Raw genomic sequence first — 26,866 nt, forward strand, 5'->3', positions numbered from 1 at the left:
GCAGCGATCCCATAGAAATTTTGGGATGGAGCCCCCCCCCCAAACACAGAGGGAGGGGCTGAGCGGGTACAAATCGGATCCGGGGTTTTATTTATAGGGTTCCGGGGTGTCCGTCCTGCCCCCAGCACCGCGCCCCCAATGCCAGTGTGTGTTTGGGGTCCCTCCCAGCCCCCCCCCACCCCAAAAAGGGGGGCGCACGGCGCTGCCTGGGGAGTGGGGAGGGGGGGGCCCTGAGCTGGTGCGCTGCAAATTGGGGACTCCCAGAAAAAAACAGGGGGGGAATAGGGGAAAAAAGCCCTTGGTGCTGTCCCTACAGTGCCAGCACTATGGGGTGGGGGCTGTGACCCCCCCAGGAAGGGGCCGAGGTGCTCCCAGGTGACCCCAAGGCGCGGAGAAACGGGGAGGAGAGTCCGCTTATGGGGCGCACGCTTATGGGGTGGCACAGGGGGGGCTCCATCCTCTCCCCCCCCACAGGAAGGGAAATTCACAGCAACGACGGCACAGTCCTGGCGGTGAGGGGGGGTCCCCATATCCCGGGGTGGGGGGGGTGGGGGGGCACCCCCTAGGTGGCTTTGTAGAGGTCCTTGCGCCTGCGCAGCTCCTTGAGGACGCGGGCGCGGAAGGCGTCGGGGGGCTCCCCGCTGCCCCGATGCAGCCCCAGGGCCTCCTGCAGCTCCCGGCGGTGGGTGCGCAGGAAGGGGTTGTAGGTCTGCTCCTCGCCCAGCGTGGAGGGGCACTGGGGAGGGGGGGGGGACACCCAAAAAAAAAAAAGAAAAAAAAAAAAAAAAAAAAAAGGGTGTGGGGGGGATGCGCTCAGCCCCGAGCGCCCCCGGCACCCCCTCTCCGACCACCCCAATCGCAGGGCGCAGCCCCCGGCGAGCGGAATTTGGGGGGTGGGGAGGCACAAAGGATAAGGAGGGGATGTGGGGGGGTCAGGGGGTGGCCCCCCCCTCGGTGCTCACCGTGCTCCTCTTCTCCTGCCGCTGCTGCGTCGCCCACAGCAGCTTCTGCTCCAGCGCGGGGTTGTCGAGCTCCAGCAGGCTGGCGAAGCTCAGGCACTCCAGCGCGTACTCGTGCCCTGGGGGGGCACCCTCAGCATCCCCCCCCCCCGCCTCCCAACGATGGGAACGGGCAGTTTGGGGGTGCGGGAGGGGATTTTGGGGGGGGTTGATGCTCACCGGGCCACAGCAGGGTGTCCTCTCCCAAGCCCACGGCCGCATCCAGCGAGGCCAGCATGGTTTCGGGGGAGCCCTCGAACAGCCTGCCTGGACCCACGCGCACTGCCCATCACCGGGGCGGTCCCCCCCCAAAAAAAAAACCCCACTGTTCCCCCTCCCCAGCCCAAATCCTGGCTGATTTTGCGCTTTTTTTTACTCACCGCAGCCGGCGAGGAAGAGCAGGTCCCCGGAGAAGAGGCAGGGGGGGCCCCCGAAGGGCCCCGCGTCCAGCACGAACGCCGTGTGGCCCACCGTGTGGCCCGGCGTCGCCAGCGCCTCGAAGGTCAGGCAGCCACCGTCACCTTGTCCTTGTCACCAAGGGGGGCTGCGCCAGCCGCGGGGGGCACCGTCAGGGTGACCCCAAAACGCCCAGCACCCCGAAACGGCCCCCCCAGGGCATCCCCAGCCTCTGGGAACGGGTGTGAGGGAGGTGGGGCAGGGACTGGTGCGCACCCTATGGATCTGTGGGGTGTGGTGGGGGGGTGACGGGCACTGTGGGGTGCAGTGGGGGGGGTCACGGGTGCAGGTATGGGGTCGGGACTTACTTGGTGAGCTCGGGGATGGCGTCGAGGGCGCTGCCGTACACCCTGCAGGCGCCGTGCCGCTGGCGCAGCTCCGCGTTCCCCCCGCTGTGGTCCCTGCGGGCACAGAGGTCGGTGCCCCCCCTAAGTGGGGTAGGTGTAGGGGCACCCCCAGCAGCAAACACCGCGCCCCTGGGCACCGCTGCTTGCCCCCCCGAGCCCCCAAGAAGCCTCTGCTTGGGGGTCCCCACCCCACCCCGAGGGGTCCCCCAGCACCCTTTTGGCGCACGGAGAACCCCCCCTCGCCCCCTCCTTTCCCCCTTACCAGTGCTTGTGGGTGCAGAGGATGGCCTCCAGCGTCACCCCCCCCTCCTCGATGGCAGCCTGGCAGGGCAGAGATTTGGGGGAAACGTTGGGGGGGGGGCACCTCCCACGCACCCCAAATCCCCTCACCATGCCCCGTGCGCCGAGGACTGCGGGTTAGGGGCGGATTCGCCCCCAAAAAGCCAGAGAGCCCCCTCCCCGAGGGCACCCAAACCCCATAGCCGGGTTGGGGGGGGGTCTCACCTGCACGGCTATGGGGTCAGAGGGGTCGACCACGGCGGCGCGGCTGGAGCCCGTGTCGATGACCAGGTAGCTGTAGTTGTTGGCCAGCACGGGGGATGGGCACGATTTTCACCCCTGGGGGGGGGGCCGGGCGGACAGACAGACATCACAAAAAAGCCCCTAGATGCTAGGGAAAAAAGGGGGGGGGGGGGGGGGGCGAGGCCGAGCATCCCCCACCCCACACACCAGCCCCGAATTGGGGTCGGGGTCGTAACTCACCGCGGAAGCCCAGGGGCTGGGCCACGGAGTGGCCGTGGGGGGAAGCGCTGGCGAGCCTTCCTCACCTGCCGCTGGTAGAAGAGGAAGCCGAGCCGCGTGCGGGCGTACAGCCTGTACCTGGGGTGTGGGGGGGGGACACCCGGTGAGCCCCCCCGGCCCCCAGCCCATTTGGGAAGCGCTGGGAGCACGGCCAGGTGCTTGTGGAGGGCATGGGGGGGTCCCGATGCGCTCCTGCTGCTTCCCACCCCCGTTATCAGGGCGTGCGCACGGGGCGGGGGGGTTATCGCAGCACCCAGCCGCCGCCTCCCAGCGTTGTCCCCAGCCACCCGGTGTCCCCCGCTGTCCCCACGGTGCCACCGGGGAAAAGCAGGGAGCACGGGGTGCCCCGCGGGGAAGGCAGAGCAGCAGGGCTGGAGAAAAGGGAAGCGAGAGACAGCGCGGTGGCACGTGCCGCAGCCAGCTACCACAGACCCCGAGGGTGCCCGGACACCCTGTTTATAGGGCAGCTTCGGGGCTGGGGACAGGGACTGGGGCCACAAAGGATGTGCAACGCTCGGGGTTGCGCCAGGCTCCGTCCCAGCCCAAGGCCACCTCCCCGGGCACAAAGTCCCCCTCGCTCGGTCACCGGCCACCACCTCACGGCCCGGGCAGGGGGAGCGGGGAGAGATGAAACCTTGGGGTCAGGTCAGTCCCTGCGGCCCCAAGGCCGTTTCTGCCCCGTGGTGGCAGCAGGACGCGTGTGTCCTGCACACCGGGGCTGCTGCCTCTCCTCTGGGCTCCCCAAAATCCCCCCGGCACCCCCCGGCAGGAGAGGGGCAGCCCAAGGAAATAGGGCAGGAGACAGAGGGGTGCAATTAGCAGGGCAGGTGCAATTAGCGATTGCATCATTAACGACTGCAATGAGCCCAGCCAGGGGACAACCAGCAGTGGCCAAAGGTGCCCATCGCCACCCCGGGACACGGGGAACGGGGCCGGGTGCCAGCCCCACAACCGGGGGCACGGAGCCTCCCTTCGCCCCCTTACCCCGGGGGGCTGCACCCCGAGCCCGGAGGCTGGGGAGGGCCCCGGGGGGGGGCTGCAGGAGGGCTCCGGGACGGCGGGGGGCGGGCTCGCCGCTCCCTCGGCCGGAGGCAGAACAAAGGCGGCTGCAGCCGTGCCCTCACCCCCCCGCTGCCCCTGGGCGGCGGCCGGGGCTCTCCGGGAGCTGAAGGGGGGGGGGGCAGGAAGGGCTCAGCCCCACCGGAGCCCGGCGGGGGGATACCGGGGGAGGGGGGGCACGGACCGAGGGCTGGAGGGGCACGGAGCGGGGCTGAGACACCCCCAGGGCGGTGACACCCCCGGAGCTGAGCGGCACCGGCACCGAGGGGACCAGCACCGGCACCTCCCCTGGCGGCTCCCCCCCCCGGTGCCGGTGCCGGTCCCGGTGCCGGTGCCGCTCCCCCTGCGTTCACTCACTCACCCCAGGCGGAACAGCAGCGGCCCGGCGAGGGCCATGAGCACGGCGGCGAAGCGGCGCAGGGCCGGGCTGAGCCAAGCGGCCGCCCCCAGCCCGCACACCCCGCCCCCAGCCCCGCTCCCGGTGCCGGTCCCGGTCCCGGTGCCGGGCGCCGCCGCCGCTCCCCGGCAGCGCGCCCCCGCCATGCCCGAGGCCACGCCCCCCCGCTCAAACCACGCCCCTCTCCGGCGCGCCACGCCCCCCCGGCAGCCAATCGGAGAGCGGCGCGCCCCCCCCCCCGCAGCGTTTTTCCCGCCAGCTCCGCGCGCCCCCTGCCGGCGGCGCGCGCGCCCCTTTGTGAATGACGCACGGGGAGGGGGGTCCCCTCAGTGACGTCACAGCCGAGACAGGGGGTTCCCCCCGGTGTCCCCCCCCCCGCGCCCCCCGTTTCCCTGCCCCTGTCCCCGTCCTCAGCCCCGGGGGGGTCCCCGCGGTGCCCCCCCCCCGCCCCGGGCACCGGGCACCGAGCGCCACCGCCAGGGGGAGCGGAGAGGAGCGGGGAGGAACCGGGGGGGGCCCCGGGGCGGGTCCCGGTGGTGAGGGGGGGGGGGGGGCTCCGGGCAGTGACCGCCCCCGCCCCGCCCCGTCCCGGTCCCGGCGGAGCGGCCCCAGCCCGGCGGAGCAGCGCGCAGCAGGTAGGGGAGCGCCGGGACCCCCGGTACCGGGACCCCCCCCCCCGGCACACCGCCCCCCCCAGCCCCGTCCCACACCGCCGGTACCGGGGGGGGAGCGGGGGAAGGGGCGCGGAGCCCCCCCACGGCTTGGGTGGAGCCCCCCGGCTGTCCCAGCGCAATTTGGGGTCCCCCTCCCCCCGGTGCCAAACTGCCCCCATCCCATTAACCCCACTCGCCCCCCGGGGATCCCAGAACTGGGGGGGGGGGGGTCCCAGCACGGCACCGGGTGTCCCGGGGGGGTGGTAGGGCGGTGGCGGGGGGGTCCCCTCCCTGAGCCACAGGAACGCGCCACTCCTATGGGATTTGGGATTTTTGGGATTTGGCCCTGCGAGGTGTGGCCCCAGGCTGGCGCCTTCCTCTGCGCCTCCTGGAGCGGATGGGGGGCAGCTTGGGGGGCCCGGGACTGGGGGGGGCATCCCTGTGTGCCCCCCATCCCTTTGTCCCCAGGGGGTCACGGCCCTATTTGGGGACCCCACGCCAAGGTGTCCCCACGGTGGCAGCAGCCCCGTGGGAATAGGGCTGCCACCCCGTTGCGAGGCAACCTGTGGATCCCAATAACCGGGGCAAAGTCCTACTGCGTGTGCCCGCTTGGCACCGTGGGGACAGCGGGGTCCCGGGGACAGCGTGGGGGGAACGGGGTGAGGTTTGGGGTGAGCCAGGTTGGGGACACCGCTGGGACACCTCGGTGGCCTCCTGGGCACTGTGCGGGGTGTCCCTTGGGGTCCCCATCAGGAAGTGGCCTTATGGGGTGAGGCCGGGCACTGCGGGGTGCCGGGGAGCGCAGGGGCGCGCGGGTCCCTGTGGTGTGGGGACAGGAGGTGACAAGTGTCCCACGCGCCTGGCACCCCCAGGACGGGGCTGTGAGGGGGCAGAGAGGGGCAGCTGCGGTGCTGAGACCCTACAGACGTGTGTGGGGTGAGCTGGGTGGGGGCGGCGAGCCTGGGTGTGTATGGCCCCGTGATCCGAGCCGTGCCACGCCGTGCCACGCCGCGCCGTGCCAAACTGGTACCAGTTCCCAGGCTCTTCTGGGAAGGCAGAGCCCTTCCAGAGCCGGGGCAGTTATGGGGACGTGGGGACCCCACCTGGAGGCCCTGCTCCCCGCGCCCTACTGGGCACCCCGGGGTCCCCGCTGAGCTGGTGGCAGGGCCTTGAGCCGGGTGGGTGTTGTGGGGAGCGGGGCAGGGGGCCCAAATCCCCCATTGGGGGCCCAAATCCCCCATTGGGGGCTCAAATCCCCCCCCCTGCTTATCAGTGCTGAGTCACGGTGCCCTGCACGGCCCCATCCGTGGGCACCGGGGTCTCGGTGGCAGCCAGGGGAAGAGGAAAAGGGGCAGCGGGGCCGGACCCCGCTGGTGGCACGGCTCCTGTGGCAAAGGGCACGGGGAGGTGACCCCGCTGCTGATTTGGGGTGGCCCTGGGGACGCAGGCGTGCCACGCTGTGGGGCTGCCGGGGGGGTGGTTATGGGGCTGGGCGGGACGCAGGGGGGGGTTTGCGTGCGGCTGGGTGCGGCCGGGACCCGTTGGGCTGGTTCCCTCACCTCTGCCTCGGGTTTTTTCCTGGGCCGGGCTCGATTTTGAGGTTCTGGCCCCGTTTCAAGCTCCAGCCTTCGGTCCCGGCCAGGAGGGGACCGGAGAGGGACCAGAGGGGGACCGGGGGGGGGGAATGTGGGGTGCGGGGTTGTTGGCCGAGAGGTGCCAGCAGCTTTTGGGGAAGCAGCCGGGCAGCGAAAGCAAAAGTGTGGGGTCACCACGTGGCCGGGTTATTTTCGGCAGCGCGGTGGCAAACATGACGCTGCGGCCGCCCCCACCCCGAAAGGGACGCACGGACAGCGGGGTGCTCGCCCCTCGCGCCCCTCCCCGCTGCCGTCCTGCCCCTCCCCGGCCTCACGTCACCGCTGGCACGGGGTCAGGGTGGGGGCCTGGCGGCGGTTCATGGCAGCGCTCTTGTTTTCCTGGCCTTGGAGGTTCTGCCTTCCTCCTCCTCCTCTTCCTCCTCCTCCTCCTCCTCCTCATTGTCCGGGGCCGTGCTGCTGGCCTTGAGCCCAGGTGGCTGCCAGAGGCTCAGCGCGGGGGAGCTCAGCGCGGGGGTCCCGTCCCCTTGTCCCCCTCGGGGGTGACAGTGGCGCCCTAATAGTGGCTGGCACGTCCCCGGGGGGCACCCCACAGCCGGGGGGTGGCCCTGGAGGTCACGTCCCCGCCGTCACCTGAGTCAGCGCGGCCGTGCCCTGCCCTGACGCGGGCAGCGGGGACTCAGGGCGCGGGAATGTGGGATGGGGACGGTGACGGGGACGGTGACGGGGCTCCCACTGACCCGATGGTGCCATCGGGGCCACCGCCGTGATCCCCAGCCCTATTAAAGGGCGGCTTCTGCGCTGGCAGCTTGGTGATGTCCCCATTTTTCCCCCCCCCCCTAGGGTGCCCACGAGGAGCCGGCATGGCGCAGCCCAACGCGCCCCCCCCGTACGACGACAAGAACCCGCTGTACCCCCCGCCGCCGGGGGCTTACCCCCAGCCCCCCCACTACGGGGGGGGGTACCCACAGCCGGGGGGGTACGCGGCACCGGGGGGGTACCCGCAGCCGGGGATGCCCACCATGCCCATGCGGTTTGGTAAGCGGGGGACCCTTAATTTTGGGGTGGGGGGGGTGGGTTATGGGGGATGTCTCGGTGCCGGGGGTCTCCCAGGCGCTCCGAGCACCCTGTCCCGGGAAGGGGGTGTCCGTGTGGGGGGGTCCTGCTGCCACATGGGGTGTCACCGAGGTGTGTCCCCCCCCCTGGGGCAGGTGATGGCTACGGAGGCGAGGGCATGGGGGGCAGCTCCCCCTTCCAGGCGGCCGATTGGGACGACAAGAGGGTCCGGCACACCTTCATCCGCAAGGCAAGTGTGGGGCCGGGACGCGGCCACCCCCTTTTTTTTAATTTTTTTTGGGTGGGGGTCACCGCGGCCGGGTGCTGACCCCCCCTCCCCGAAATCTCCCGCAGGTCTACGCCATCATCTCGCTGCAGCTGCTGGTGACCGTGGGGATCATCGCCGTGTTCACCTTCGTGTGAGCTACGGGGGGGGGAATCGGGGTTTGTTTGTTTTTTTTTTTTGGGGGGGGGGGGGCGCACGCCACTTAATGCTCGTCCCTGCCGCCCCGCAGCTCGCCCGTGCGCTCCTTCGTGCAGAGGAACGTGGCCATCTACTACGCCTCGTAGTGAGTATGGGGTCCCCGAGTGGCCCCCACCCCCCTGATGACCCCAATGCCATTTTTTTGGGGGGGGGCGCTGAGCTCGACCCTCTCCTTCTCTCCCCAGTGCCGTCTTCCTGGTCACCTACCTGGTGCTGGCCTGCTGCCAGGGGCCCCGGTGAGCGCTGGGGACCCGAAAAAAAAAAAGGGGACAGAGTTTGGGGACCACCCCCAAAAAAAAAGGGGAACAGAGTTTTGGGGTGTGTGGGGGGGTCCTCTGGGTATTGAGGGATGGGGCGTTTAGGGCATGGATCCCGGTGTGGGTTTGGGGCCAGCCCCTGTGAGCGAGGCTAAGGGAGGTGGGAGGGGGACATATGGGGACATATGGGGACGTAGGGGGGGTTGTGGGGGGGTTTGTGGGGCTGTGGGGGGTTTTTGGGGCCGTGGGTGTGGGTGTGGGTCTCACAGCTGCCCCCATTATCGTCCCCAGGAGGCGCTTCCCGTGGAACATCATCCTGCTGAGCATCTTTGTGAGTGGGGGGCTCGTGGGGGGGGTGACACATTGGGGACAGTCCCGTGTGCCCCCCCCGTGCCATTGCTGAGCCCCCCCCTTGTGTCCCGCAGACGCTGGCCATGGGGCTCATGACGGGGACCATCGCCAGGTACTCACCGGGTGTTTTTTTTTTTTGGGGGGGGGGGGGGGATGGATGACACCCGTTTGGTGTCCCTGACTTTGGGGTGAGCTCGGTGCCCCCCCCCGTGCCCGCAGCATGTACCGCACCAACGCCGTCCTCATCGCCATGCTCATCACCGCCATCGTGGCCATCATCGTCACCCTCTTCTGCTTCCAGACCAAGGTGTGTGGGATGGGGGGACATGTACCCCACGGGGGGGGGTTTGGGGACACCGTGGGACACCCCCGTGACACCTTTTAACCCCCCCAGGTTGACTTCACGTCGTGCCCGGGGCTCTTCTGCGTGCTGGGCATCGTGGTCATGGTGACGGGCATCGTCACCGCCATCGTCCTCTCCTTCAAATACGTAAGTTTTGGGGGCGGGGGGCTGCGGGGTGCCGTGCAACCCCCCCGGCCTCCCCCTCCCCGTGTCCCCAGCCTGTCCCCGTGTCCCCACGCAGGTCCCCTGGCTCCACATGCTCTACGCGGCCATCGGGGCCATCGCCTTCACCTTGGTGAGCCGCCGGCGGGGAGCACCCTTGGGTGGGGTGGGGTGGGGTGTGTGGGGTGGGGGGCACCAGCACCTCTGCCTGACCCCCCCCCGTCCCCCGTCCCCTATTATTTCCCCCAGTTCCTGGCCTACGACACGCAGCTGGTGCTGGGCAATAGGAAGAACACGCTGAGCCCCGAGGAGTACATCTACGGCGCCCTCACCATCTACACCGACATCATCTACATCTTCACCTTCCTCCTGCAGATCGTGGGCCGGGATTAAGCCCCCCCCCTCCGCCCTATAACCCCCTCCCCGACCCCAAAATGCTTCTTTTTCCCCCCCCTCCCTCCTCACCCAACCTGCTCCTCTCTCCGCCAGCCCCTCCGGGGGGGGCGAATTGGGGCTGGTTCCCATTATGGGGTGGGGGCGCATCCGCTTGTAAATATGCTCTGAAGCCAGTGGCGGCCCCAAAAACGCTTCGGGACCCCCGCCCCAAGGCTAGCCCTGGGGGGGGGGCTTCCCCCATTCAGTGCCTTAACGTGGGCCCCCCCCTTGATGTGCCGTGGGGTGGGGGCGCGCGGCGTTATAAACCGAATAAAACCACTTTAATTTTCCACTCCGCGTGCCCCAAACTCCTGGCTCCTTTTGGGGTTTGGTTTTTGGGGTTTTTTTGTTTTTTTTTTTCTTTTGGGGGGGGGTTCCCGGCTACGCCCTGCGGTAGCGCTCGGACTCGTAGTGGCCCTCAGTGGCTCGCTGCATGTGCTGGCGGGCGCGCAGCTGCTGCAGGCGGCTCCTGTCCACCTCCCGCTTCACCAGCAGGAACAGCACCATGCCGCACGGCAGCCCGATGGCCCTATAGGACAGAACAGGGGGGGGGACACAGCGTGGGGACCCCCCCGGCACACCGGGACAGCACCGGGGGGGCACCGGGAGGGCACCGGGACCCTCTTAGAGGGGGGTATCCCCCCCAAATCCCACTCACCACGCCAGCCCTATGGGCTTCATGGGGTTCTTGCCCTTTTTCCGCGTGGGGATGTACTCCACGCCCTCGGGAAGGGGTCCCGGGGGTCGTGGGGGGGGTCCCGGTGGGGGCCGGTGGCAGCCCCGGGTTGGGGGCGGCCCCCCCCGGAGCCCCCCGGTGGCCGCTGCCAGGAGCCCTGCGGGGACGGAGGGGGTCGGGGGGGGGCGCCCGGTGCCGGTCCCGGTCCCGGTCCCGGTGCGCGACCCCAAACCCGCGCGCGGGGCGTGGCCAAGCCAGAGGGGGCGTGGCCAAACCGGAGGGGGCGTGGCCAAGCCCCAAAGGGGCGTGGCCAGCCCCAGTCGGCGCGCTCAACACGAGGGGGCGTGGCCTATACACAAAGGGGGCGTGGTCAACGCAACAGCGGGCGTGGTCAACGCCACAGGGGGCGTGGTCAAGGCTATAAGGGGCGTGGTCAAAGCCCAGGGGGCGTGTCCTTGATCCCGCCCCGGCCCCCGTTCGCGCCCCTCCTGCCCCTCCCGCCCCCCTCCCCCCCGTCCCCGCCCGCTGTCCCCATGTCCCCCCCCCCCCCACCCCGTCCCCTTCCTCGCCCCCCGGTCCCCCCAGGTACCGCGCAGGCCACCGCGCGCCGCCGCCATGCCGGGTGTGGCCGGGCTCCGCTCCGCCCCGCTGCATGCCGGGAGCCGCAGTGCGCCCCGCTGGGGCTGGCAGCGGGAGGAGGCGCCCCCGGGACTACAACTCCCAGAGGGCCCCGCGCGGCACCAACAGGAAGGGGGCGGGACGGGGGGGGGCAGGAAGCGGAAGCGGAAGCGCGGCGCAGCCGGCATGGAGCCCGCCGAGGGGCCGGGCGCGCTGGGCTTCCACGGCGACGAGGAGATCATCGAGGTGCTGGAGCTCGGCCCGCCCGGACCCGGTGAGGCACCGCCACCGCCACCGGCACCGGCACCACCGCGGGGCATCGGGCACGGCGGCCCCCGGGCAGGCCCCGGGCCCCCCAGGCCCTGTCAGGCCCCCCCCGGGCCCTCTCGGCCTCCCCCAGGCCCTGTCAGGACCCCCCCGGGCCCCCTCAGGCCCTTCCCGGTTCCCCTCAGGCCCTCTCGGGCCCACCCCGGTCTCTCTCGGCCCCCCCCGGCCCTGTCAGGACCCCCGGCCACCCCCAGTCCCTTTCAGGTCCCCCCCGGTTCCCCCCGCTCCCTCTCAGGTCCCCCCCAGTCCCTCTCAGCCCCTCCCCGGCCCTGTCAGGACCCCCCTGGTCCCTCTCAGTCCCCTCTGGGTCCCCCCCGGGCCCTCTCGAGCACCCCCTGGTCCCTCTCGGCCCCCCCCAGTCCCTTTCAGGTTCCCCCCAGTCCCCTTCGATCCCTATCGGCCCCCTCCCAGGCCCTGTCAGGCCCCCAGTCCCTCTCAGGTCCTCCCCAGTCCCTATCGGCCCCCCCCCAGGCCCTGTCAGGCCCCCAGTCCCTCCCTGGTCCCCCCCAGTCCCTCTCAGACCCCCCCCGGTCCCTGTCCCTGTCCCCATGTGGTCCCCCAGGCAGGTTCCCGGCTGTCCTGTGCCATGCGCTGACCCCCCTGTCCCCGCAGATGACCTGGCCGACGAGATGGAGGACGTGGACTTCGAGGACGAGGAGCCCGACGGCCCGGCGTGGGAGACAGAGGACGACAATGACGACGAGGAGGAGGGGGGGGGCACGGACGGCATGGAGGCGCAGGACGACAGCGAGGTCACCTTCGCGCTGCACTCGGGTGAGCGGGGGCTGCCGGGGAGCCTCCAGCCTCCTCCTGGCTTCCCTTGAAGGGAGGAGGCACGGGGAGGGGCCCACCAGCCTGCCCTGCAGCCCCCCCCGTCCCTCTGCTCTTCCCTGAAGCTTCTGTCTTCTGCGTGAGCCTCGACCCCAAGACCAACACGCTGGCGGTGACGGGCGGGGAGGACGACAAAGCCTTCGTGTGGCGCCTGAGCGACGGGGAGCTGCTGTTCGAGTGCACAGGTGAGGAGCACCGGGGGGGCACCCCGTTGTTCGGGGCTGGCCAAGCCAGCAGCCACGTCCCCGATAGCACCTTCTGCTCCCTGCCGCCCCTAGGGCACAAGGACTCGGTCACCTGCGCCGGCTTCAGCCACGACTCCGTCTTCGTGGCCACGGGCGACATGTCCGGGCTCATCAAAGTCTGGCGGGTGGACGCCAAAGAAGAAGTCTGGTCCTTCGAGGTGGGGGACCTGGAGGTGAGCTAAAAGGCTGGATGGGGGGGACGTGGGGCTCCTTCCCCTCCTCCTGGGGGCTGCTGCCCCGTGACGCTGCCCCTCCCCTCTCCGCGCAGTGGATGGAGTGGCACCCCCAGGCCCACGTCCTCCTGGCGGGCACGGCCGACGGCAACTCCTGGATGTGGAAAATCCCCGGCGGGGACTGCAAAACCTTCCAGGGCCCAGCGTGCCCGGCCACGTGCGGCAGGATCCTGCCTGACGGTGAGGCGTGGGGACCCTCCGGGGAGGGGAACCTCACCGGTTCTGGCCGTGGGGAAGCTCTGGCTCAGCGCCCCGGTTCTGCCTGGCCGTAGGGAAGCGAGCCGTGGTGGGGTACGAGGACGGCACCATGCGCATCTGGGATCTGAAGCAGGGAACCTCGCTGCACGTGCTGAAAGGTAGGGAAGGAATTCATCGCCTGCGGCGCGGCGAGGAGGCAGCACCCTGCTTGCTGCCCACGCCTCTCCTCCTTGCCCAACAACAGGCCAGGACGGCCACCAGGACCCCTTGACGTGCGTGGCCAGCAACCAGGACGGCAGCTTGATCCTGACGGGCTCCGTGGACTGCCACGCCAAGCTGGTCAACTCCGCCACGGGCAAGGTGAGCCCATGGAGGCTTCTGCTAGCCAAAAGCAGCCTGCGGTGGCCACGGGTGGCCAGCAGGAGGCGTGCCTGGCCAGCAAAACCAGCAAAACCATCGCCTGCAGCCTGCTGGGGGGGCTCACGGGGTGTCTCCCCTCCCGCAGGTGGTGTGCGTCTTCAGGATGGAGAGCGCGGCCCCCAAGGCCCCCGCCGGCGAGGGCGAGGAGGCCGAGTCCAACTCGGTGGAGTCGCTGGGCTTCTGCAACGTGTGAGTGGGGTTGGTTTCCAGCCCCTCGGGTCGTCCCTCGTCGCCTCGGGGCTCTGCGGGGCCTTCACACGCTCCCTTCCCTGCCTCCCCCGGCCCCCCGTGACGCCTGCTCCCCTCTCCGCAGGATGCCGCTGGCTGCTGTGGGCTACCTGGACGGCACGCTGGCTATCTACGACCTTTCCACGCAGACCCTGCGGCACAAATGCCAACACGAGGTACTGCCCTACGCCCTTTTTCGGGGTCTGTGACCTTCTGCGGCCCTAGCCAAGCCTGTCTTAGAGCCCAGGGGCTTTCCTGGCTGGCCGGGGGCTGGTTCCTGCTTTCTGCTTCTCCCTTGGCCCTCGGGTTTCCCCTGAGGCAGCTGCCGTGCCCGCAGGGGATGTGCCTGAGGCCGTCTCCTCTCTGCTGTGGGGGCACGGGGGCGCTGACCCCGCTGCCTCCCTGCTCCCGTGCCGCAGTCAGGGATCGTGCAGTTGCTGTGGGAGGAGAGCTCGGCCGTGGTGTACACCTGCAGCCTGGACGGGGCCGTGCGGCTCTGGGACGCCCGCTCGGGGAAGCTGATCAGCGAGTACCGGGGGCACTCGGCCGAAATCCTCGACTTCGCCATCAACAAGTGAGCGGGGAACCCCTGGGAGGTTGGGTGCTGAGACCCCAAAAACCCCCAGCCCCCTCTGAGCCCTGTCTCCCCCCCCAGGGATGCCTCCGTTGTGGTGACGACCTCCGGCGACCACCAAGCCAAAGTTTTCTGCGTGCAGCGCCCCGACCGCTAGGGCTGCGGCAGGAGGAGGGCGCCCCGTGGACAGCGGGACAGGGGCGAGGGGCTCCCTCCTCCTCCTCTTCCTCCTCCTCCTCCTCCAGCCTCTGCTTTGTAATTTTCCAGCCTGCCCCGCTCCGCCCTCGCTGCCTGGGGGCTGGGGTTGGGGTTTTGTATGAAAATGTCTTTAATTATATAAATTATTTCACTTAACTCGCCCCCCCTCCTGCTCTGCTTGCTGGGGAGGGAGAGGAGCTGGAACTGCCCCCACCCACCTCCCCCAACCCCAGGAGCTTCAGGAATTCACTGCCCTAATGCTTCCTGGGCTTCCTTCGGACCAGGATTTGATGTGGCTGCCCTGAGCTGAGGGGTGGCAGCAGCTGGTTTTATTGGGGTCGGGCTGGAGGCAGAGCCCCAAAACCCCCTCCTGGCAGGAGAAGAGAGAGGGGCTATGGAGTGAGGGAGGAGGGAAGCTCCAGGACACGGTAATTTCCCCATGGTTAGCTCTAACTCCCCCCCCCCCGTGCTTGTCTTTCCACGTGCATTGACAAGCCAGAAGCCCCCCAGCTCCTTAAGATAGAAAGATCTCCTTTATTAATGAACCCCAAACAGTATTTCTTCAGATACAGGAGTTTTGGAACTCAAATACTCAGAAGAAAACAAGTTAATATTGCATTATTTTCCTAAGAAATACTGCAACTTATTTCCGGTAACATATTGCAAAGCGAAACAGCTTGAAAAGGAAAAAAAAAAATTAAAAAAAAAAAAAAAAGAAAAGAAATTTAAGTCAATCAAACTGGAATTAAGGTTTGTTTTCTTGGAACGATCGAGTCCTCGCAAGCACAGCTCGTTTCTGCAGATTACTCCCCAAACTGTCGTACAAACAGACCCCGATTGCTTGAATTCCTTATGAGCCCACAGAGGTGCAACATTAAAAGCTACGATTATCGGGTAGCAAGTGCCCCAACCTTCATCCTCCACAGCAGCCTCCGTGCCCCGGCTGTTAACGGGTTGTGAACGTCTTCCCCCTGCAAGGATGGACGCAGAGAGAGGTCAGTGCCTGTTCCGGGCTGCCTCTGGCTGGCTGCTGAGCTCCAGGGCAGCTTTTTGGCCAGCAGATGCTTGCCCTGAGCTCTCAGAGACACAGGTAGGGGCAGTTCAGGGCTCAGGGGTGTTTTATATGGCACCGAGTGCAGAACAAGCCCCGTGGGAAGGCTCCTAGCCCCGCTGAGCTGCTGGCCACAGGCAGGAGGAACCTGCTCCGGCCCCCAGCTGCTCAGAGCACCCCCCCCGTCCCCGTTTTCCACTCACGTGATTGTTTTCATTTCTTTCTTCTCTGCGTCTGGACGGGCACGGTTCAGCACCTTGAGGAAATCCGATGTTTTTGCCCTCATGCGCGTGTGAATATAGGCCTGCAGAAACAACGCGGGGACGCTTCAGGATCCTGTCCTCAGGGCTGAGGTTTTCGATTTTGAGTCTTTCAGCCAACCACAGCTCAAACCTCCCCTTTCCCCCCCCTGGCCGCATCCCCTCGGTACCTTTGAGCACTTGATGTGATAGTGCAGGTAGTCCCGGAACGTGTGGATCAGGTTTATGGTGTTGTCTCTGGCAGCAGCGTTGGTGTGACGGGGGAACAGCACTGAAAGAAAAGCGACCACATGACCCCATTACCCCCTTCCTGACCCCATTATCCCCTCCCGACCCCGTTATCCCCTTCCGACCCCGTTGTCCCCTCCCGGAGCTACCAAAGGGCTTCAGGATCCTCCGCTGCTGCAGGCTTTTGGACTCGCTGCCCTGGATGCCTGCTTTGCTCCCTACAAAGAGCCCGTTAGCGCGCTGCGTAAGCAGGATTAAGCACCACTTGTGATTTCAAACACAGGGCTTAGCAGCGCTTTCCCACCCACTGTCACGTGCCCAAGGCTCTCTCCCAGCAGCCTGGACACAGCTGGAGGCCAGGCCGAGTGCCCAGAGGTGACGCCACCACCGCAGGGAGCTGTGGCTGTGTCTGCCACCTCGGGGCCGTGCCCCACATCCAAGGGCTGAAAGACCTTTGGTCTGCGCTCCAAACCGCAGCCACGCCGGCCTGAGCCCTCCCAGCAGCTCCAGCCAGGACCACCAGGTTCTCTCCCTTCAAACAGGAGCAGGGTTTGGGCTCCTCAGCTCTGCTGCCCAGGAGGAATCGATGCCTGCTGGCCAGCAAAGCGGTGCCTCCGCAGGCAGGGGAAGGTGTTTCGGAGACAGAAGCATTTGGCCGAGAGCAGAGAGGAAGAGCTGGAGACACAGAGCTCGCAGCCCCGCTCCTGCCAGTGACTGCCGGGCCAGCACTGCACAGCTGGCTGCAGCTGGAGCAGCCACAGCTACAGCCACATGCCCGTGAGAAAGAAGCCTCTGGTTTCCCTGCTCTCACACCAAATTTCACTCTGTCCCGACAGCGTGTGGCTCGCTGCCCGCTCCCCAGCTCATAGCCCCGGAGCCGCCCGCTTACCGAAGGTGATGTAGCCGATATTGTCGCCGACGGCTGCGTCGGTGTCTTTCAGCTCCAAGGGTGGCTCCCTGTGGCTGAAGAGCACCTGTGGGGCTGTGTGACTGGCCCGGCGACCCTCCTTGAACTCCTGAAGAAGACAAAAAAATCGGGTGATTCCCACCGTGGCACGCCAGGAAAGCAAATTGGGCTCCTCTCTCCCGCAGGGTCACTGGGCAGAGGTTTCCCAGCTTTCCCTGCCATTGCAGAAAGCATCTCCCACCAGGTGGCTTCACCTGGGCAGGAAAAGGCACCTATGGGGTTTGGAACTCGTGCGTGAAGCCTGCTCCTCCCAGCTCTTCTCTAAGCCCTGAAACAACGCCTCCAGGCAGATCTTTTCCCACTAGGGAACCTCTCAGGAAGCAGCAAACACTCGATTCACGTGGAATGAGCCAGCTCTGCATTGCAGGACCGTCTCTAAACGGGGCTGGGAAAATCCAGACCCCATCTCCTGTCCTGAGGCAGCACAATCTCCCCCCCTCTGCCTCACAGGCAGGAGGACCCGTGCTCCTGTTGGAGAGCCAAGTAGTTCACTGGGGTTTCCTTCACGAACGCTTAGCTTGCACTTCTGCCCGCCGATACCAGAGGGGATGGCTTCACTGGTTGGTTAATGGCCAGGTTTTTCTCCATGAGAGCCCAGATAAGCAGCTGGGTGTTACGCAAGAGCAATAGCTGGAGGGAAGGAGCCAGCGTGACTCAGAGTGGAAACTCTTGTGGCCAGGCAGGAACTGGATTTGCTGTAGTGAAAACCAAGAACTTGGGACACGCAGACTCTGGGACAGCCACTCCCTTGAAGTCTTGCCCTCTCCCCAGGAGCCTCACAAACCCCGTTTTGTTCACTTCACACCTCCCTGCTGGCTTATAAAGCTCAACTGCAGGCTGTGGGCAATGCTGGTGGGGAACAGCTCAAAACCAGAGCAGATGCCCTGCCCACAGCTAAACACACAGACAGCAGAGCCGTGAGATAAGATACCCACTGCTGCCATCACAACACACCCCGTCGCAATGATCTCCAACGCAGGTGAACTGGTATCCAGCAAACTGGGCCAGTGTCTCGCTGCCCGCAGGCCTGTCAGCAGGCAGGAGGGCAAAAGCTCAAACCCCAGACCCTTTCTCCACGATGCCCGTTTCCATACCTGCATGAACACCTTCCCAATCACCACGTCGTCATCATCCTTAAATACCGTGCTGAACACAACCGTGACGCGGTCCTTTTTTGCCTCCACATACCTGCAGGGGGGGGGGGCGGGGGGAGAAAGGAGAACCCGGCTGTGAACAGAGCTGCTGGAGCTACCACCGGACGAGGAGGCAGCTGCGTGACGAGCTCAGGTAGATGCAACAAACCCTCACGGGCCCGCCTGCTGGAAATTTCCCCTCCCAAGATTGTATTTACAAGGAGCAAAACATTTCTGTTGGGAGTGGCCGATTCCTTTCCTGCGTGCAGCCACAAGCGCTCCTGCTAATAGAGGCTCTTGTATAACGTCTCTGCAGCCTGAGGGGTGAGCAGAACCCTCCCAGGCTCCTTACAGCCTAGGACAGGCCCTTATTACCACGACAAAGCACAGAGCAACAGCGTTTCCTGACTTTCCACCACATCCTACAGCTCTGAGCAGAGGTCTGCCTCCATTCCTCGAGCACTTACATTGTCTCATCGTCCCTGTAGTGGATGACGGCTCTTTTCTCTCCTTCTTTGCCCTCTTCTTGGAATTTGAAATACTTCTCAAAGACCGAAGCAAAACAGTTGCGCTTCAACATGCCGGCTTGGTGCACGATGGCATCCTTGTCCGCTGGGAGGTTCTCCAGGTCGTAGAGCAAGGAGACGTTGTAACCTGGGGAGGGCCAGACACTAAACTTCAGCATCTCAGGGCCTTACTGCAGCCAGGCACACGTTTTCTGCAAAGAGACGCCCACAGCCCAAGCACCCCGCCACCACCTGTCCCACCTTTGCCTCGAGGCCTTCCAAAAGCCCCGGGGGCGACCGCTTCCCACCCCCCTGCTGCCAGGAGCCGTGCCCGGTGGCCACGGTAACATCACCGGGGCTCCTTCCCCAGCTCCCAGACACACGTGCGGGCTGCGTTTTGTGCAGTTTTGTGTAGTGAGTAGGAAGAGAAGCTGTCACAGGTAACCATGGTTTTCCTGTGCCTCACAAAGCGTCTCTGCGAAGAACAAAGACCCAGCCGTGAGGAACAGCGGCTTCCCGGGGGAGGGCTGCGCTGAGCGTTACAGCTCGTGCCGCGAGCTGCTTCAGCCCTGACGTGCACAAGGCACCCTTCGGGTTGCCATTCGCTGCACAGAGACGCAGACATCGGGCTCAGGAAGCGCAGCCTCCATCTGAGCGTTTCCGAGGTGACCTGAGTCACTCTGGAGCTGCACGCACACACGGTGTGAATATTACAGCAGGGTTACCTGATTCAGGATTTACCAAGTAGCTCCCATAGACTTTCTTCAATACCTAGGAAAGAAACGGACAGGTTTTTTTTTCCAGAAGTTTGAAATTTAGATTTTTTTTTTCCCCCTGGTCAAACGGAGTGTGGCCAAACAGCTAAGTCACTGGCTTCTTGTTGTATTGCCTCCTCCTTCTCCCTGAACCCCGCTGGCAGGGAACAAGCTGCAGGGCAGGAGGCAAAACCAGAACTTTTTAAAGTTCTTGCTAGTTTTGAACTTCTGTGGACAAGAATCCCCCTTCCACATGCCTCGTGGCTTCAAAGAACGGTCAGCGGAGCTCGGCATGGCAGCTCTGAGGGCTACAACCCCCCTCCCACCCTGAGGGCAGCCCCCAGGGGTTTAGGATGCAGAAAACCTTGCAGAGCACGCCCTGGTGCTCTCCCTGCACGCTCTGAGATGAGGTCAGGTGCAGCGTGGCCGAGCGATCGCCTGCCTGGCCTCAGCCCATTCCGTGGGACAGATGGGGATGGAGAGGAGACTGCCAGGCGGCTTGGATGCCTCCCAGAAGCAGAGCCGCCCACGGCACAGCACAAACCTTTCTTCGAGCATAATCACTGCTGAATTTTACATCAATGGCAATTTTCAGCTGAGCCACGGCTCCGTGGCAGTGAGGGGGCCGGGAACAGGAGGCATTTCGCAGAGAAGCACAGAACGACGCTGTGGCAGAACTGGCCCTTCTGGGCTGACACCCACCAGCACCACGCAAAGAGGATGCACGGGCTCTCTGCACGCCAAAAAACCTCCTCTCAGCAGAAAGCCTGCCTGCAGCGGCCCGGGGAGATGCTCTGCCTTAGCAGGAACTCCACTTCGGCTTCCCAGCGGGGTTTCACCGAAGACCGAGCGGAGGAAGTGCCGAAACAAGCTCCGTCTTCTCCAGGGAAGCACGGAGAGAAGCAGTTTGTTAAACAGCGGTTTAAAAATGCAACTTCTATTTAGTCAGCACTCCCGAGGCAGTCCTGCAGAGATCCCATCTTCCTCTCAGAGCTTGACAAGTCGGCTGGCAGCTGCCCTCACTGCCAGCACGGCACCAGGGCCTGAGCACAGCAGCCAGGGGCAAAGAGGCCTCGTTGCAACCTGCAGGGATTCACTTTGGGCTCAAACCTCCCGTTTCTCGCCCGACTCTCTAATTCCTGGGCCGGTTTCCTCGTTTCCCTCCACGGACAGACACCCAGTGGCAAAAACCTGCAGGGTGCACCCCGTTTGCTAACGGGAGGAGATTTGAAAATTGACTCAGGAACTGAGTCACACTTCCTGCCTCGCCACCCAACCACGGCTCAGAAAGGCTCCTGCTTTCTACCATAAATGGCCCTCCACAGCCCGAGCCCATTCAACAGGAACTGAACCTGCTCCTTCGCACAGCAGCAGCAAAAAGGGAAGCAGGCTGTCTGCAGATCAAGGTCTGCACACACGGCTGGAGCCCATCAAGCGTGGTTAGAGTCAGACGAGCAGCGCCACGGGACTCTGGAGTTGTCTTGCTGCCTTCCTGCACTAGAACATCTGCCTGGGAAACTGCTTCTGCCAGGCCTCGCACTCCTTTGGAAGGGATTTCGGAGTTAGTGATGCCTTTTTTGCCTTTCAGGCTGTGGGGTCAGAAAAGATGACTGCTAATTCCCAGGAGAATGGGAGCGTGCTTTGTCTTCTAGCAAAGCGGGACTCCTGTTTGGCACAGGAGTGTCAGCACAAGGTGGAAGCACAGACAAATCCAGACACTTCTCTGCAAGTCAGACCCTAACAACATCCCAAGGGCACTGCCTGTGCTGATGAAACCTCTGTAGGCTCAAGGCACCGGATGTCCAGAGATACTCACTCACCTCGTCAGCACCATGTTCCTGGAGTTCTTTGTAGAATTTCAGAGAAATACTGACCATCACTTTTGTCTTATCTCCGTTGGGGTTTGAAATATGGTAAAGGACTCCATCGAAGTCTGTGAAGCAAGAGAGAAAAACGTAAGGAACTTGAGAGGGAGCGTTTCCTATTTCTGGGGAACTCTTTCCCTGTGCATTCTAGGAATTCCATGGGGTGACACGTTTCCTGTCCTCACAGATACACCACGAGAAAGCCCTCACTGGGTAACATCACACTGTTATCCTTCAAAGGGCTGGAAGAGCTTTGACATGCCCAGCACAGATCACAAGATCCAGCCTGGTGCCACTCAGCATCCCCGGCAAATCTGCTCGCCTTCAGCGCACAGGGACACAAACGCGCGGGGATGGGAGCCGTCTGGATGCCAAGCACAGCAAGCGACTGACGTGCCCACCAGGCCACAGCTGCAGCCTGGGGGAGAAAAAAAAAACCATCAGCAGAGCAAAGGCAGCTCAGGCACTGCCTGCTGAGCTTCCACTTCGCTGCAGAAGGGGCAGCGAGGGCAGGAGGGGGGCAAGGCAGCCCTCCGGGCACCCAGCACGCTCCGCTTGGCCGCGGAGCCCCGCAGCTCGCACAAATTCCTGGTAACAGAAGTGAGACATCGGCTGCTGGCGAGCACTTGTGCTTCCTCGCTGCTTCTCATCCTAGAGAGGAAGCTTCAGGCTCCGAATTCATCTCGCCTGACACCCCAAGCCAGCTTTCTAACAACCCTGAAGACCTAACAGCAAACAGCACCACGTCTGGGGCTGGAGAATGGGCGAGGTAAAAGCCAGTCAGCGCTCACACCAAGCACTGTGACTGCCAAAATCATCCCTGGGGGCTAAGCCCCGGGGAAGGTGGACGTATAGAGAAAACACGGGGCAGCCTACAGGAGGCTTGGCACCCGCAGCACACAGCTCTGGGTGTTCCGAGTCTGTCCCGGTGCTGCTCTTCCCTCTGCCAGTGGTGCTGGGTGAATTTGGGTGCGCCAGGATAACCACAGGCAGGCCACAAAAAAAAAAAAAAAAAAAAAAAAAAAAGAAAGGTGAGGAGAACTCAGCGCTTACCTGCAAATGTTACTTCTACTGCCTCTGGTTTATTTCTGGAAAGAAAAAAGGACAGAGAACAAAGGAGGTAAATGAGAAATCAAACAGCAGCCTCCAAGCTGTGAAGAAAAGAGGATTAATTTCCAGTGCTGTATTTCTCCCAAGCAGCTCTGAAAAGCCTTCTAGCTCCTGCTGGTCGGGTAGCAGGTAACCTTTGACAAGAAGCCTCGGCTCACTCCCCATTCCTATCAGAACCAGTCTTACCAGAGAGGGTATAAAACAGGCCTCGAAGCTGGCAGAGATGGCTGTTATTTGGAGTTTAATAGATTTGGAGATCAGACTGCAGATTTCAAGTGAGTTAAGGGACACTTTTGGGGACAGTGCTGGGGACTAATGCTACCAGTGCCTTCTTTAGGATCTCGGAGCAGCACCAGAAGCATCTCACACGCCGTTTGTGTTTAGGTACGCGGATTTAATAACCCCTTCACAAAGGGTATTTGCCAGTTTGCCTGTGAGAGTTTTTTTTGCCAAAACTCGCCCTGCACAAGTGTCCCGCTGGGTACCAGGCACACCGTGGAGCATCACCAAGGAAGCAACAACTCCCTATTTACCTTCTTTCAGCTTATCCCAGAGAGGCTTTCAGTTTTTTTTCCCTGCTCAGCAGAAAGCATTGTTCTTCCAAGCGCTTTCCTGCAGGCAGTCTCATTCCTGGAAGCCCCGAATGACCACAACGTGCTCGAATCAGCAGGCAACGCAGAGCCCAAGGCACCGAGCAGCACCAATCCCAGGCCGTGCACGGGGTCAGCTACGCTTTCCGTGGGCAGAAAGGGAGGAATCATCCCCCGGGCAGGGATCCTAAGTGGAAGGGAGGAGGCGGTGCTGCTTCCTGAGAGCCATTAGCTGCGAAAAGCAGCATCCCTTCTATTTGGGAGACCGGAGAGGCTCCGTCCGTGGTGCTGCATCCCTGAAGATGAAAACCGTGCCCCCGAATTATATCTAAACCGCTGCTGCTCGCCGAGGACTGCTCGAGGCAGAGATGGGAGAAAATCCCCGCGATCCCACACGGTCAGGCGACGCAGACGCGTTCCTCTTTTAGAGCGCCACGCTCAGACTCCGGAATCAGCGCGGATGGCAATAGAAATTTTTTTTTTTATAAAAAAAGCAACCCGTGTAGGAAGCTTTAAAGATAGCGCAGTCAGGCACACGAGAGCTGGGAATATTAAAGAGGACGCATCCTCAAAGCTGGGCTCCGTCTCCTGAGAGTCACAGCGCTCAAAGCCCAGTCCCCAAGCGCGCGGAGCTGTCACCTCCTGGCTCTCGGCAGCCCCTCCAAACACAAATCTCACCGTGAGGAGCGAGGGGAGCACCTGGCAGACAATGAGCAATGGAATGATTTTGCTGAGGAAGGACAATGAGCCCCAGCACCAAGGGAGAGGGGAAAATGACTTGTCAGGGTATTTCAGAAGCTGAGATCGCGACCCGAGGCAGGTTAGGAGCTTTGCACGCCAGCCTTTGTTCTGCACACAAAAGCTCCAGGCGGGCACGGCCCCATTTCCACTCGTTTCATCACCAAAGCAACTTCTTTTAAGGCAGATTCTCCACACGGGGCTCAGCTCTCTGCCCCGGGGCTGGCGGTGAGAAGGGCGATGCAGGGGAGAAGCGGGGAACCGGGCGCAACTCCCGGGCGCTGGAAATCCAGCGGCTGCCTGGAGCGCTCACGTGAGCCGCATGCAGAGCTCCCGGCGGCCACGCCGTGCCGCAGGATGGCTTTCAGCTTCCAGTCTCGTGCAGGGGGAGGCAGGGAGGCTCCCGGCCCTCGCAGCCCGGCAGTTTGACCACCCAGCAGCTCAGCTCTGAGCGCTGCCTTCTGCCCGGCACATCCCAGAGCGCAGGGTGCCCGTGGAGGGATGGCAGCAGGCACTCAGGAGCAACAGCAAAGCTCTGCTGGGACAGCATCGCCTCAATTTTCACGCAGCCGACTTCCAAACTTCCCTGCCTCGCTCTCAGATATTCTAATATTTTGCTCCATAGGAGGGGAAGAAAACAAAAAAAAAAACAAAAAAAAAAAAAAAAAAAAAGGGGGAGGGGGGTGAGGAATATGTCAAAGCTGAGAGCTTCCAGCTCCGAGCAGAGCTCGCAGATCGCTGGAGTCGACACGCAGAGCGAGCCAGATTCGGAGACAGACTGCAGGCTCTCGCTGCAGAAAGGTCACCCCAATAAAAAAATGATGAGCAACGGCTAAAATTATCCACACGGTTCCTCCACAATCCAGCTCCTCCACCCGATTCCTGCACACCGCTCCCCGGGAGGCACTCGGGAAGCACTCCTGGGGGTGACACGGAGCGGGCCCCTCACGGGAACCCGAGCTGCAGGGCACAATGCCCTGCCTGCTCCCTGTTCATGCAGATTTGTTTTCTTCTGCACGGTGGGCAAGCACTAAGGCACGATTTGGGATAGCTGATTAATTTGCCAGCAGTTCAGGGCAAGCTACGTGTGGCTGCAAAGCCACAGCCATGGAAACGAGCCCCGTGCCACACCTCCCCTGCTAAATCAGAGGGCAAATTGGGGTCAAGATTCACTGGGCACAAAGACAGTCACCAGCACTTCACACCTAAACCGGGCTGTTATTTTTCTCTCTGTGCACATAGCAAAAAAAAAGACACGAAGATGAAAACCCCGAAACTGGCAGAGCTCACTTCCTCCCACCCCGTTTCTCTCTGCAAAGGGAAAACCCGAGCGTGCCTCCAGCTCCCAGGCAATTCCTCGAGGCGCAGCGAGCCGCCCTGCAGCCCGCGGAGCAGTTTGCTCCCTCCACACCCGCAGAGGCTCAGCCGATGCCCCGCGGAGCAGCCAGGTATTCCCCCAGCTCGGCAGCTTTCAGCACCGAGTCGCTAACCGCAGGTATTTTCGCAGCGGCTTCGGGCCACGGTTTAAAGACGTTTGCAAGACGTTGGTTTAAAACGAGAAGTTAGAGAGTTAAATTTAAGAAGCGTCACCCCCAGAGACCTGAGAAATCAAGCGAGAGGGGGGAGCACGGAGGAAATGGCCTCGGTCACAGGGCTGCGAGAAGCAGAGCGCTTCTCAAGTGACTCGAGGATAAAGGTGGCACAGAAAAGGGCCCGGCCGGGGGTCCCTTCCCCGAGCAGCCAGGGCAGGCTCCACCCCACGGATGCCAGCGCCGTGCTGGGCTTCTCCAGGCTTTGTCCCCACACAAAGGTGCCCGGTGCTGCTCCTGCCAGCAGTGGCAGCGAGCACAGGGGCAGCTGGGCTGCAGATGCAGCCACCCGAGGGCCACCCCAGGGGCTGAGGCAGCCGGGCAGTGCCGCAGGTGCCCCACAACCGGCCCCGACACCGGCACACCCCCAGCCCCGTGAACCCAAGGCTGGGGCTGACCCAGGGGTGTGACAGGAACCCGCTCCCCGCCCCCAGGCGATGGCTGCGGGCTGCCGCTGCCTTCCTGCCCCTCACCCCTACTCCAGCCCCATCCTCACTCCCTCAACGCCGCAGCCCCTCCCCACCCCCGGGCCCTGCCCATCCCCTCCCCACTGCAGCCGTGACCGCCCCCACAGCCCCCTATACCCCTCCATAGACTCCCAATCCCCCCCATAGCCCCCTATACCCACCCCCACAGCCCCCCAATCTCCCCCCACACAGCCTCTCAATCCCCCCCACAGCCCCCTATGCTCGCCGTAGTCCCCCAAATTCCCCCCACAGCCCCCAATCCCCCCCCACAGCCCCCAAAATCCCCCCCACAGCCCCCAATCCCCCCCAATTCCCCCCTATAACCCCCAATTCCCCCTATAGCTCCCCATAGCCCCCAATCCCCCCCCAACAGCCTCCTATACCCCCCTCACACCCCCTAAATCCCCCTATACCCCCCCCCATCCCCCCAATCCCCCCTCATAACCCCCTACAGCCCCCCCCATCCCCTCCCCCGGCCCATCCCCATCCCCCCCACCCCCCCATCACCCCCCTTACCCCTCCCCCACCCCCTCAGGCCCTGAGGCCTCCCCCGGGCCCCTCCCCTTCCCCCCCCACCCCCCCTCCTCCGCTTCCCCGAGCCGTACCCGGCGGCGGCGCCGTCGAACTTGAGGGTGAGGGTCTCCTCCACGATGCGGTTGTTGACCTCCAGCAGGATCATGGCGGGGCCGGGGGGAGCCGAGCTCCGCTCCGCTGCGCGCACCGGGGGGACCCGCCCGAGCCCTGCGGCCGCCGCTTCCGCTTCTCCTCAGCGCCTCGCGCGTCACTTCCGGCACCCGCCCGCCGGCGGGAGGGAGGGAGGGAGGAGGGCGCATGCGCGGAGGAGCCGCCGGGAGGACACGCCCATCTCGGTGACGTCACGAGAGGGGGCGTGGCTACGGAGGGGGCGGGGAGAAGGGAGGGGAGGGAGGGGAGGGAGGGGTGGGGGGGGTGAGGGGGGTTATGGGGGGGGGGGGGCAGGGAATTTGGGGGGGCTCCAGGGAAATAGGGGGGGCCCTGGGAATTTGGGGGGCCCCAGGGAATATAGGGGTGATCCTGGGAATTTGGGGTGATCCTGGGAATGGGGGGGGTCCAGGGAATTTAGGGGGGCCCTAGGGAATTTGGGGGGGACCCAGGGAATTTGGGGTGCCCTGGGAATTTGGGGGGGCCCCAGGGAATGTAGGGAGGCCCCAGGGAATTTGGGGTGACTCTGAGAATGAGGGGTGCCCCAGGGAATGTAGGGGGCTCCAGGGAATTTGGGGTGTCCCTAGGAATGAGGGGGGGCCCAGGGAATTTGGGGGGGGGCAGGGAAATAGGGGAGCCCCAGGGAAATAGGGGGGACCCAGGAAATTTGGGGTGACCCTGGGAATTTAGGGGGCTCCAGGGAAATAGGGGTGACCCAGGGATTTAGGGGGGCTCCAGGGAATTTGGGGTGAGCCTGGGAATTAGGGGGGCCCCAGGGAAATAGGGGGGCTCCAGGGAATTTGGGGTGAACCTGGAAATTTGGGGGGGCTCCAGGGAATTAGGGGTGTCCTAGGGGTTTAGGGGGGCTGCAGGGATTTTGGGGTGACCCTGGGAATTTGGAGGGGCCCCAGGGAAATAGGGGAGCCCCAGGGAATTTGGGGTGACCCTAGGAATTAAGGGGGCCCCAGGGAATTAGGGGTGCCCCAG

General features: G+C 64.3%; 4 protein-coding genes across 4 annotated transcripts; 2 read left to right on the forward strand and 2 right to left on the reverse strand.

Moving 5' to 3' along the window:
* Positions 1-240: 240 nt before the first annotated feature.
* Positions 241-10,873, reverse strand: PNKD (PNKD metallo-beta-lactamase domain containing; the record flags this gene model as incomplete). Its single annotated transcript, XM_084288617.1, is given in 14 exon segments — positions 241-736; positions 963-1,078; positions 1,179-1,265; positions 1,379-1,527; positions 1,763-1,855; positions 2,064-2,122; positions 2,306-2,398; positions 2,400-2,419; positions 2,564-2,603; positions 2,605-2,680; positions 4,023-4,088; positions 9,774-9,920; positions 10,050-10,224; positions 10,657-10,873. Coding segments are annotated over 14 exon segments (1,512 nt in total). The 3' UTR covers positions 241-562.
* Positions 4,607-9,683, forward strand: TMBIM1 (transmembrane BAX inhibitor motif containing 1). The gene is made up of 12 exons (XM_084289670.1): positions 4,607-4,693; positions 7,147-7,341; positions 7,515-7,609; positions 7,714-7,778; positions 7,875-7,928; positions 8,029-8,079; positions 8,392-8,431; positions 8,526-8,563; positions 8,671-8,758; positions 8,846-8,941; positions 9,036-9,089; positions 9,206-9,683. Exons 2-12 carry the CDS (start codon positions 7,167-7,169, stop codon positions 9,347-9,349), a joined length of 900 nt encoding a protein of 299 aa, XP_084145796.1. The 5' UTR covers positions 4,607-4,693; positions 7,147-7,166; the 3' UTR covers positions 9,350-9,683.
* AAMP (angio associated migratory cell protein) lies at positions 10,856-14,095 on the forward strand. Its single transcript, XM_084288992.1, has 11 exons — positions 10,856-10,959; positions 11,625-11,786; positions 11,909-12,028; positions 12,122-12,261; positions 12,357-12,501; positions 12,594-12,677; positions 12,764-12,879; positions 13,025-13,128; positions 13,253-13,343; positions 13,587-13,741; positions 13,823-14,095. Exons 1-11 carry the CDS (start codon positions 10,872-10,874, stop codon positions 13,896-13,898), a joined length of 1,281 nt encoding a protein of 426 aa, XP_084145118.1. The 5' UTR covers positions 10,856-10,871; the 3' UTR covers positions 13,899-14,095.
* A 355-nt stretch (positions 14,096-14,450) lies between these two features.
* Positions 14,451-25,987, reverse strand: ARPC2 (actin related protein 2/3 complex subunit 2). The gene is made up of 10 exons (XM_084288993.1): positions 25,804-25,987; positions 21,758-21,792; positions 20,660-20,772; positions 18,810-18,855; positions 18,046-18,232; positions 17,540-17,633; positions 16,368-16,494; positions 15,421-15,521; positions 15,194-15,294; positions 14,451-14,910 (listed from the first exon to the last, which is right to left on the reverse strand). Exons 1-10 carry the CDS (start codon positions 25,875-25,877, stop codon positions 14,886-14,888), a joined length of 903 nt encoding a protein of 300 aa, XP_084145119.1. The 5' UTR covers positions 25,878-25,987; the 3' UTR covers positions 14,451-14,885.
* Between the last annotated feature and the right edge of the window lie 879 nt (positions 25,988-26,866).

This window comes from Netta rufina (genome assembly GCF_964035555.1).
Source record: "Netta rufina genome assembly, chromosome: 6".
Lineage (NCBI taxonomy): Eukaryota > Metazoa > Chordata > Aves > Anseriformes > Anatidae > Netta > Netta rufina.

Excerpts from the sequence above, each read along its gene's own strand:
- TMBIM1 (XM_084289670.1), top strand. The coding sequence starts at position 7,167 with ATGGCGCAGCCCAACGCGCCCCCCCCGTACGACGACAAGAACCCGCTG. Across the intron at positions 7,610-7,713 it reads GGCACACCTTCATCCGCAAG|GTCTACGCCATCATCTCGCT; the intron begins GCAAGTGTGGGG and ends AATCTCCCGCAG. Across the intron at positions 8,432-8,525 it reads TCATCCTGCTGAGCATCTTT|ACGCTGGCCATGGGGCTCAT; the intron begins GTGAGTGGGGGG and ends TGTGTCCCGCAG.
- AAMP (XM_084288992.1), top strand. The coding sequence starts at position 10,872 with ATGGAGCCCGCCGAGGGGCCGGGCGCGCTGGGCTTCCACGGCGACGAG. Across the intron at positions 10,960-11,624 it reads GCTCGGCCCGCCCGGACCCG|ATGACCTGGCCGACGAGATG; the intron begins GTGAGGCACCGC and ends CTGTCCCCGCAG. Across the intron at positions 12,029-12,121 it reads GCTGCTGTTCGAGTGCACAG|GGCACAAGGACTCGGTCACC; the intron begins GTGAGGAGCACC and ends TGCCGCCCCTAG.
- ARPC2 (XM_084288993.1), bottom strand. The coding sequence starts at position 25,877 with ATGATCCTGCTGGAGGTCAACAACCGCATCGTGGAGGAGACCCTCACC. Across the intron at positions 21,793-25,803 it reads TTCGACGGCGCCGCCGCCGG|AAATAAACCAGAGGCAGTAG; the intron begins GTACGGCTCGGG and ends TTTTCTTTCCAG. Across the intron at positions 17,634-18,045 it reads TACAGGGACGATGAGACAAT|GTATGTGGAGGCAAAAAAGG; the intron begins GTAAGTGCTCGA and ends CCCCCCCTGCAG.